Source organism: Mustela nigripes, chromosome 12, assembly GCF_022355385.1.
Source record: "Mustela nigripes isolate SB6536 chromosome 12, MUSNIG.SB6536, whole genome shotgun sequence".
NCBI classification, from domain to species: Eukaryota; Metazoa; Chordata; class Mammalia; order Carnivora; family Mustelidae; genus Mustela; species Mustela nigripes.
Window position 1 is genome coordinate 89,660,733 of NC_081568.1, and position 10,261 is coordinate 89,670,993.

A 10,261-nucleotide genomic window follows, 5' to 3' on the forward strand; every position below is an offset into this window, starting at 1 on the left:
TAGTTTAAAGTTATATGGTTTCTCTTGAGAATCTATTATCATAATATCTTTATCCTTTTGTGTGTAATGTATATTTTTTTTCTTGTGGCTGTTTTAAAGTTTTTCCTTTTTTAATGGTTTTCAGAAATTCAATCATGATGTACCATTATATAGTCTCTTGTGCTTGAAGTTTCATGAACTTCTTAGACCTATGGGTTTGTAGTTTCAAGTCCATTTTAGAAATATTTTGCCCATTATTTCTTCAGATACTTTTCTTGGAGTCCATTTCTGTCCTTCCCTTTGGGGACTCCATTTGCAATTTTAGGCTATTTGAAGTTGTCTCATAGTTCACAAACTCTGTTTATTTGTGGAGGTTTATTTTCTTTGAGTTTCATTCTGTATGGTTTCTCTTGCTGTATCTTCAAGTTCACTAATGTTTTCTCTTACAGTGTCAAATTCCTACCAGTCCATCCAAGGTATACCTCATTTCAGACATTGTAGCTTTCATCTGAACAAGTTTAATGAGTCTGTTTTATATCTTCCATGTCTCTACCTAACCTGTTCAATCTGTCCTCTAGTTTTTTGAACATATGGAGTACAGTTATAACTGTTTTAATGTTCTTATCTGCTAATTCTGCCATCTGTGTCTGTTTTTAGTTGGTTTTGGTTAGTTGATTTTTTTTCCTCCTCAATATGGGAAGTATTTTCCAGCTTCTTTGTTGGCTTCGCAATTTCTGATTGGATGTTAGACATTTAAAATTTTTTCCAGTTGGATACTGGATATTTATATATTCCTATCTATATTGTTGAGCTTTGTTCTGAGACACAGTTCAGTTACTTGGAAACAGTTTGATCCTTTCAGGGATTGCTTTTAAGATTCATTAGTTCAGACTGAAACAGAGTTTAATCTAGAACTAATAATTCTGCTCTGCTGATGTAAGTCATTGCTGAGCTCTCTCCTCTGCCCCGTCAGTTGTGAGGTTTTCTACTCTGGGTGGTGGAAATTAACATTACTCATAACCCAGTGTAAAATGTGAGGACTGGTACTCTGATCGTTTCTGGTGGTTCTTTTCCTGCTCTTAAGAGTTTCTTATTCACATGAACTCATGAGTGCTCTGCTAAATACTTGATAACAGTGTCCTGCCAATCTCCACAGTTTTCTCTCCATGTAGCTGTGTCATGTATGATAGTCTGTCCTGTGAATTTTAGTTACCTTGGTCTCTCTAGACTCCCAGCTCCTTCTCCATAACACAGATAATGTGGTGAATTTTAGCAGGATCCCCTTCCAGTGCCACAGCCTGAAACTCGCAAAGCAATAAGCAAGGCATTGTTTTCTTGTTTGTTTTTTAATATTCTGAAGGGATCACTATATTTCATTACTTGATGTCCACTAGTCTTGAAAATTATTGTTTCATGTAATTTGTCCCTGTTGCTCCATGTTGCCTAGGCAGAAGGCAGCTTTCTTTCAATTCATCTAATGCATTGAAATTCATCTATGTGTTTGCATGAATCAGCAGTTTATTCCTTTTTTATTGCTGAGTAGAGTTTTATCATATTGATATACCAACTTGTCCATTCACCAGCTGCAGGACATTTGGTTTGTTTACAGTTTATAGCATTTATAACTGGAGCCACTATATAAATTCATATTTCTATTCAGGTATAAATATATCAACATAAATATTCACTTCTTTCAGGTAGCTACTTGAAGTGGCATTCTAGGTCAGGTGGCAAGAAGAGATTCAACTTAAACTGCTAAGCTGTTTTTTAACATGGCTATTAAGCTTGTTAATAGCTTTCCCATTAACCAAGAATGGAAAGTTATAGTTGCCCCTCATCTTCACTAGCTTTTGGTGTTGTCGGTGTCACTAGATTGATCCATGTAATAGGTGTGTTGTAGTGTCTCATTGTGGTTTTAATTTTTATTTCTCTAGTGCCTAGTGATGCTGATCATCTTTGCATGACCTTGTTTGACATTTGTATATCCTCTTTACTCTAGTATCTATTCTTACCTTTTGCCCAGAAATTTATTATTTGGTTCATTTTTTTCCAACTTGTTTATTTTTAAGAGTTCCTTATTTATGTTCAATACAATTCCTTTACTATGTCTATGATTTGCACATTTTTGCCTCAGCCTTCTTTCTGTTCTTTTAACAGTGTCTCTTGGAGAGCACACATTTATAATTTTAACAAAGTCCAATTTATCATTTTTTCCTTTGATACATCATGATTTTGGTGTTGTAAGAAATTATTGTTTAACCCAAGGTCATGAATATTTTCTCCTGTGATTTCATCTAGAAATTTTATAGTTTGGGGTTTTAGATTTATATCTTTGATCCATTTTGAATCTATTTTTGGTATGGTGTAGATATCAATTTCATTTGTATGGATATCCAGTTTTTTCCAGTACTATTTTTTTATTGTGTTAAAATACACATAGCATAAAATTTACAATCTTAACCATATTTCAGTGCACAGTTCAGTGGTATTAAATACATTGACTTTATCACTACCATCTATCCCCTTAACTCTTTTCATCTTGTAAAACAAACTCTGTACCATTAAACAATAATTCTCTATTCTTCCTTACCCTTCCCTGGCCCTGGCAACCATCATTATACTTTCTGTCTTTATGTTTTTAACTACTCTCCCAGCACTGTTTATGAAGTGACCATCCTTTTCTCACACTCTTGGCACTTCTGTTAAGCATCATTTGGCTATATAGAGGTGGGCTATGTATTCTCACTTCTCTCCATGGATCTGTCCTTTTCCCAATGCCACACTGTCTTGATTACTGAGACTTTGTAGTAAGGCTTGAGATGGGTAATCTGAATCCTCCAATCTCTTTTTCAAAACTGTTTTAATTAGTTTGGCCCCTTTGTCATTATATATGATTTTTAGTATCATCTTATCAATTACTACCAAAAATCTTTCCAGGATTTTCATTAGGAATGTACTGAATTATTAGATCAGTTTTCATTGGGAATGTATTGAGTTTTTCTATGAACACAGCATCTTTTCTTCATTTCCTTAGGTCTATCCTTAATTTTTTTCATCTGTAGTTCTTAGTTTACAGATCTGGCACATATTTTACTAAATTAAAACCTAAGTGTTGGGTCACCTGGGTGGCTCAGTCCATTAAGTGTCCAGCTCTTGATTTCAACTTAGGTCATGATCTCAAGGTTGTGGGATGGTATGGGGCTTCTCGCTCAGCATGTCCCCCACCTCCCATCCCTGGTAACTACTATTCTACTTTGTGCTTCTATGAATTCAACTTTTTTACATTCCACATAAAAATGAGATCACGTAGTATTTTTCTTTCTGTGTCTAGTATATTTCATTTACCATATCTTCTAGGTTTATCTGATATTGTTACAAATAGCAGGATTTTCTTCTTTTTAAGGTTGAATAATATTCCATTGTAAATATATATGTATATATATGTATATTTTATATGTGTGTGCATGTATGCATATATATACACACACACACATACACACATATATACATATATATGCACACACACCACAATTTCATTATTCATTTATCTGTGAATGGACTCTTACGTTATTTCCATAACTTGGCTATGGTCAGTAATGCTGCAGAGAACATGGGAGCACAGATACAGTGTTATGATAGTGATTTCATTTCCATTGGATAGATATTCCAATAGAGGTATTACTGGATCATATGGTAGTTCTATTTTTTTTTATTTTTTGAGGTACCTCCATACTGTTTTCCAGACTGGCTGTATCAGTTTACATTCTCACCAACACGTAACACTGACTACTTAGAATTTAAAAGAATGATGATACAAGTGTTAAAGAGGTGTAAAGTACCTGAAACTTTCATATATAGTTTGGCTGAAGTGTAAATGGTACAACTACTTTGGAAAACAGCTTATTAAATCTTTATAGATTTGAACATACACATATTTTATAATCCAGAAGTTCTGTTGGGTATTAACCTTGAGATATAAAAACATAGGTCTCCCCAAACACTTGTACCCAAAATTTTCATAGCAGCTTTAGTCATAAAAGTACAAAATTGAAAGCTGCAGAGACACCCAACAAAAAGTGAGTGGTAAACACACTGTCATTTTTCTATACAGTGGAATACTACACAGCAATAAAAAGAATGAACTGCTGCTATGCTCATTGTATTTGTTTTTTAGTGCTTCATATAATTATTACCATACACGTAGTTTAAAAATCTGGATATTTACCATCTCCTGGTTTCTGTGGTTACAAATCCAGGCACAGCCTAGATAGATTCTCTACCTAAGATCTCACAAGGCTTCAATCAACGTGTCAGACAGGGCTGCTTTCTCATCTGGAGGTGTGAGTGTGGAAGGATCCACTTCCTATGTGTGTGGTTATTTATAGCATTCATTTCTTTGCAGTTGTAGGACTGTGAGCTTCAATTTTTCCCCTGATGCTGGCCAGAGGCCACCCTAAGCTCCTAGAAGTTACTGGAAGTTTCTTGCCACATAGGATCCTCCAACATGGCCAGTTTTTCCCTTACAACCAGGAAGGGAGAGGCTCCAGCAAAATAGATGCTGTAACCCTACCTAACATAATCATGCACTCATAGACATCCCATCACCTTTGCCCTGTTATCACAGTTAGAAGTAAGTCACAGGGCATTTATTTTAAAAATAACAGAGATGGGGGCTATGGAGCCTACCTTAAAACACTGTTCTCCAGACACAGTTACATGGATGAACTTTGACAATATTAGGTTGAGTAAAATAAGATGCAAATCAGTACATACTGTAAACCATCTATATGAAATTGTAGATAAGGCAGTACTAATCAACAGTGACAGAAAGTGCAGCAATAAATAATTAGGGCCTGTGAATGGATTAGGGTGGGTGTTTGCATGTGGTTAGACATTAGACAACTTATGGGAGTGATGGAAGTGTTCTGTATACTGATTGTTGTGCTGGTTAGACGGTTGTATACAGGGAGCGCCTGGTTAGCTCAGTGGTTTAAGCCACTGCCTTTGGCTCAGGTCATGATCTCAGGGTCCTGGGATCGAGCCCCACATTGGGCTCTCTGCTCAGCAGGGAGCCTGCTTCCCCCTTTCTCTCTGCCTGACTCTCTGCCTGCTTGTGATCTCTCTCTCTGTCAAATAAATAAATAAAATCTTTTAAAAAAAAAAGGTTGTATACATTTTTCAGAATTGTTGCACACTTAAAATGGTTTCACTGCATTCTTTATAAATTATATCTCAACAAAGTGGATTAAGAAAAAAGAACAGTAATCATCATGAGCACTACAAAATATTTAACTTAAATGTGCCAACTAAATCTAATAATATCCTTAAGATATGCCCAAGGGTCAGTAATCAGAAAGTGACTCATTTTCTGTGATTTGAAGAATTTTCACAGTTAAAAAATATGGATTCTTATTTTTATAGTTTTTTTATAATGTGTACACACCCAGAACTGGCAGATATCATTTTTTTAAGATGAGGCTTTAGTATAGTGTTGTCTTTTCCTTCAGTGAAGTAAACAACACATATTTCTAATGTAATCTTTTGGATGCAGACTGTTGACAAGCTTTCCATAATTTTAGTTCTGAATGGTCACCTTACTGACTCTAGTGATAAATGTCTCATTTACCTTAACCCCAGTGGGTACTGCTTCTCAGAATGTGTTAGCCATTTTCAGTGCTTATGGAAATTTGAAGACTATATGCTTCATGAAGTATTTTCCTGCTTGCTTCTTCCAGTCTCTTTTAGTGATTAATGGGAACTTTAATTTGCATGCTCACTTTTACGCTTATTATAGTGTGTTATGTTCCAATAAGAGTATTAAAGTTCATTGAAAATCTCATGCATACTGATGAGAATGCAAATGAACATTGATGAAAGAATGCTAAGATCTTAAGGCATAAACTGTCCAGTTATCTTGCTAAATTCTACTCAAACAATGGTTACATTATAATGAAGACTGATACAGAATCCACCATACAGATATAATTAGCAATGGCAAAATCATTATATAGTTTATAATTGGATAGAGGTTCAATTCCAGATTGTTATGAGGATTAAAAAAAAGAAATATAATGATTTGATATTAATGCTTATTTTTATTCCTTCCTCTTCCTAACCTTTGCCAACCTTCAGCAGGGTATTTCCTTTGTTGCATATAGTGATTGGGAAAGTTAGGGAATATTATATAAATGAGTGATCACATTGAATATTTCCAGCTGTACCCTTTATTGGATACATAGCAGTAAATTGGCATCAACCATCATCTCAAGAACATTACAAGTATCTGGTTATTGTAGAATTATACAAATTTATCTCAGCAATTGCATTTATTTATCTAGATAAAACAAAGATCTTTTTCCTTGAGCCATTTAAAACAGAGCTAAGGAAGTCCTGTATCTTTCCTGAGAGAATAGTGTGTCCCCTGAGGGGACTATTCTAGGCAGTTCTTAATACATTATTTGAGTTATATTGCATTCTTCCATGCATGAATTTTATAAACTTATACAATACCAGTAAACTTTAGAAAGTACATACCAGCATTACTCAATCTATTAATTTACACTGGGATCTTTAAAAATTATTGAGATTCTATTGAAGTATTTTTCTGACTTTACCAAAAATCTGAAAGTGCAGCTTTATAGACTCATCCATAAGACCGATTGTTGTTGTAAGTTGTTTTTCTCATGGTAATAGTAAGTATGCTGTGTGCCTTTATTTTTTCAGTGTGATCTCATGCCAATAATAGGTGGTCACAGACTCTCAAGTACATGGTATTCATTAGTAGAAAGTGTAATATTTAATAATGATTGTTATTTTAAAAATAATAATGATTTTTGTTTTAGATAATATGAAAGTATTTTTGAATCAAGACAGATAGTTCTTGCTACAAGGCCTTACTTATTGGTAGCCCTAGTACAGAGGCAGGCAAACTTCTTTAAAAGGCCAGGTGATAAATGTTTTGGGCTCTGTGGGTTCTACTATTTTTGTTACAACTACTCAACTCTGTTGATGTAGTACAAAAGCAGCTATAGATAATATGTAAACAAATAAGTGTGGCTGTGTTCCAATAAAACCTTACTTAGTGACACTGAAATTTGAATTATATATAATTTTCATGTGTCGTGAAATATTGTTCTTCATTTAATATTTTTTTCAACCAATTAAAAATGTAAAAACAAACCTTGGGTTCCATTTAGCTTACGGGCTATATAGTTAGCTGACCCTGCCCTAGCAGTTGATTTTTCTGAATTAACTTTCTAATTTACTTTAAAACTAAAGATTTACTACTTAAAACCGCTTAAAACCTTTTAGAGGTATATGGCTCATATTGAATTATTTCAAAAGAAGCCTCTGTCCTAGAAAAATAAATGTCTATAAATAAAGTTAAGTAACTTAACTTGACCATAAAGAGGCAGTTGAAAATTCCATAAAGCACTAATTTCCATGATTGCACAGAGGAGTTTTACTATTGCTGAGCTGGATTTTCTAACACAGGCAAAAGTTCCATTACAACAAATAGTCATATAGTGGAAGTATTTTATAGTGGATATATTCATTAACAGCTGTATTAAGTACCTGCTGTTTGGAGACATTTAAGTGGTAGAAACATAAATCTCCCATGCATGCATCTTGCCCCTGACAACCTTACAAACCTAACAAGGAACATAAAATCTGTATAAGTTGTGGCTAGAGAGGGACCAAATAGGAATAGAAGATAAGGAGAAAGAGAATGCAGAGAACAACCGGTGAAAACTTAGAAGCTAGAGGGCAGAAGGTTAAAATGCTGGGACTGTATTAAAAATACATTTATGGAATCAGCGCAAGGCCTGCAGTTAAATGTTGTTCTCTGTACCCCAATAGCCATTCAGTACTGGGCTTGTCATGAGGACAGTTCCTGGTGCTATGACTTGGATGACAGAAGGCAGGCTGGTGGAGCTGGTGGGAAGAGAAGGGAGCTAGTTAGCAGGCAGAGCTCAGGTTTTAGAGCCTGACGGGGTTGATTCCCAGGCTGTTATTCACTAATTATGTGAGTTTAGGCAGATTGCTCAATCTTTCTGAACCTCAGTTTCCCAATCTGTAAAACAGGGTTAGTAATTCTTACTTTCTGGCATGTAATTAAGGTTATACCCTATTCCTCTTCCAAGTTGTGTGTTCTTGCTTATTTCTTACTGAAATTGGTGAGGCTGCTTAGTCGATCCTGGGTAGCTTTTGGAGCTAGAGACAGGGTCAAATCTGGACTCAGATGCCACCGTTACTACCTAACGTGTAAATTTGAGAAAGTTATTTAATTTTTCTATTAAATAAGGATACCTTACAGTTTTGTGATGAAAACTAAATCAACTAAAGTGATCAAGCAGTTTTCTACTTTTTAAAGACCAAATTTCTAAAGTATACTTTATCATAGTTTTCTATCTATCCCCATAGGCCAAGAAGATATTATTAATCTCAGTGTTTTTGAGTCTGTTGTAAAAAAATATATATAGGTTTATGGGCTAATAGTGATAATGATAGTATTAACTTAGACTTAATGCTTCCTGTATGCCAGACTAAGCTAAGAATCTATAGATATCATTTAACATTCACAACAAACTCTAAAATGTAGATACTTTTATAATTTATATTTTACAGATAGGAATCTGTTTTTTAGAAAATTAAACAGCTTCCCCCAAGTGACACAGCTAGTAAGTGATGAAACTGGGATTTGAACCCAGAAGATCTGATTCTACTCCCAAATGATGTACTATATGTCTTCCATGTGATTCTGATACACTTCCCTAGAGGCACCTGCCCCAGTTTTTTCCTGTTGCTATAAGGCATCAGGCACTCAGTTGAATTCAGACAATTATGGGGTCTGATTTTAGATATGGACTGTCCCCTCTTTAATAAACTCCCTATGCTGTTGTATTTTTTTATGATACAAATCACAACCTGACATCATATGTTTTGTGTATTTGTTTATTGTTCCCCTTCACTAGTGTAAGTGCTGCAGGAGAGGAGGAAATTCACGTTTAGTTCCTTCTTGTATACCCAGTGCCTAAAACAACATGTAACAGGTGCTAATAAATATTTGTTTCATGCATGAATGAATAAAATGCTTGTGTAAATTATCAAAAACTTACATTTAAGTATCATTTTTCTTTCTAGCTTGGATTAGAAAAACAAGAAAGACTCCACCTACTATGGAGGTAAGAATACACAATGAAAATATTCAAATAGCTTGTTTTAATAACGCTGTGTTTCTCAATTGGGAGTTTACATAGAGCCTCAGATAAATATATGCATCTTCCAGAGGGTTAATTTTACTCCAGAGAAAACAATTTAAAATGTCTTTTTAATAAAATAAATGCACAAGTTATGGAATATAACATGAAATTCATATGAATTTTTAAATGAAATAAAAATGCAGTACAAAACAAAAATACATTTTTGAAAGTTTAGACTTAGGAGCAGTTTGCCTCAGGACATTTTGCCTAGTTCCTGGGAACTTTGTTTTGATGTGGGTGTTTGGTGAAAAGTCTGAGAAACACTGAATCTCATGGTCCTGTCCATTTTGCCCTTAACTTTATAGCAACTGTAAAATTTTGTAATCTTATATACATTTAACTCTATCTGAAGAAATTTTAAAATATACAATTAGCATGTAATATAAAACACTCAGTAATTAATAGTTGAATTTTTATTTTAAACTTCAGAAACATAGTTTTGGTAGTTACAGAATATAAAGTATAGCAATGCTGTGGTGTATATATTTTTAAAACATTTCATAATTTTCATTTTTTAAAAATATTTTATTTATTTATCAGAGAGAGAGAGAGAGAGAGAGGGAAAGAGAGTGAGCACAGGCAGACAGAATGGCAGAGGGAAAAGGAGGCTCCCTGCCGAGCAAGGAGCCTGATATGGGACTCGATCCCAGGACGCTGGGATCATGACCTGAGCCGAAGGCAGCTGCTTAACCAACTGAGCCACCCAGGTGTCCCAATTTTCATTTTAAAACAATAGCATAAAGTGTTCTAAAGTTATTTCATAAGAAGTAATGTATTTCAAAAGAGGAAAATTTCCAAATTCATTAGTGTACTGCCTATTCCGTTTCTTCTATTTATGACTTCCCTCCTGTTTTCTCTCCCCCTCTGCCATCACTGCTACAACCTGGATGACAACAGAAATGGGCTCCAACACTCTGGTCCCACTTGTTGTGTACTCCAGGGCAGAATTCATGATGACTCCTAAATTGACATACTTATGCTTCATTTCTTCTATACTGACCCCATTAATGTTTGTTAGG

The 10,261-nt window shown here is 34.7% G+C and overlaps 1 protein-coding gene across 1 annotated transcript in view; it reads left to right on the top strand.

The window, feature by feature from the left end:
• The window catches only part of NDUFAF2 (NADH:ubiquinone oxidoreductase complex assembly factor 2), a 163,547-nt gene that overhangs the window by 108,648 nt on the left and 44,638 nt on the right, over positions 1-10,261 (top strand). Inside the window, exon 3 of the mRNA XM_059417932.1 lies at positions 9,124-9,164. Within this exon, the coding sequence (XP_059273915.1) occupies positions 9,124-9,164 (41 nt within the window). The remainder of the gene's footprint in view (positions 1-9,123; positions 9,165-10,261) is intronic.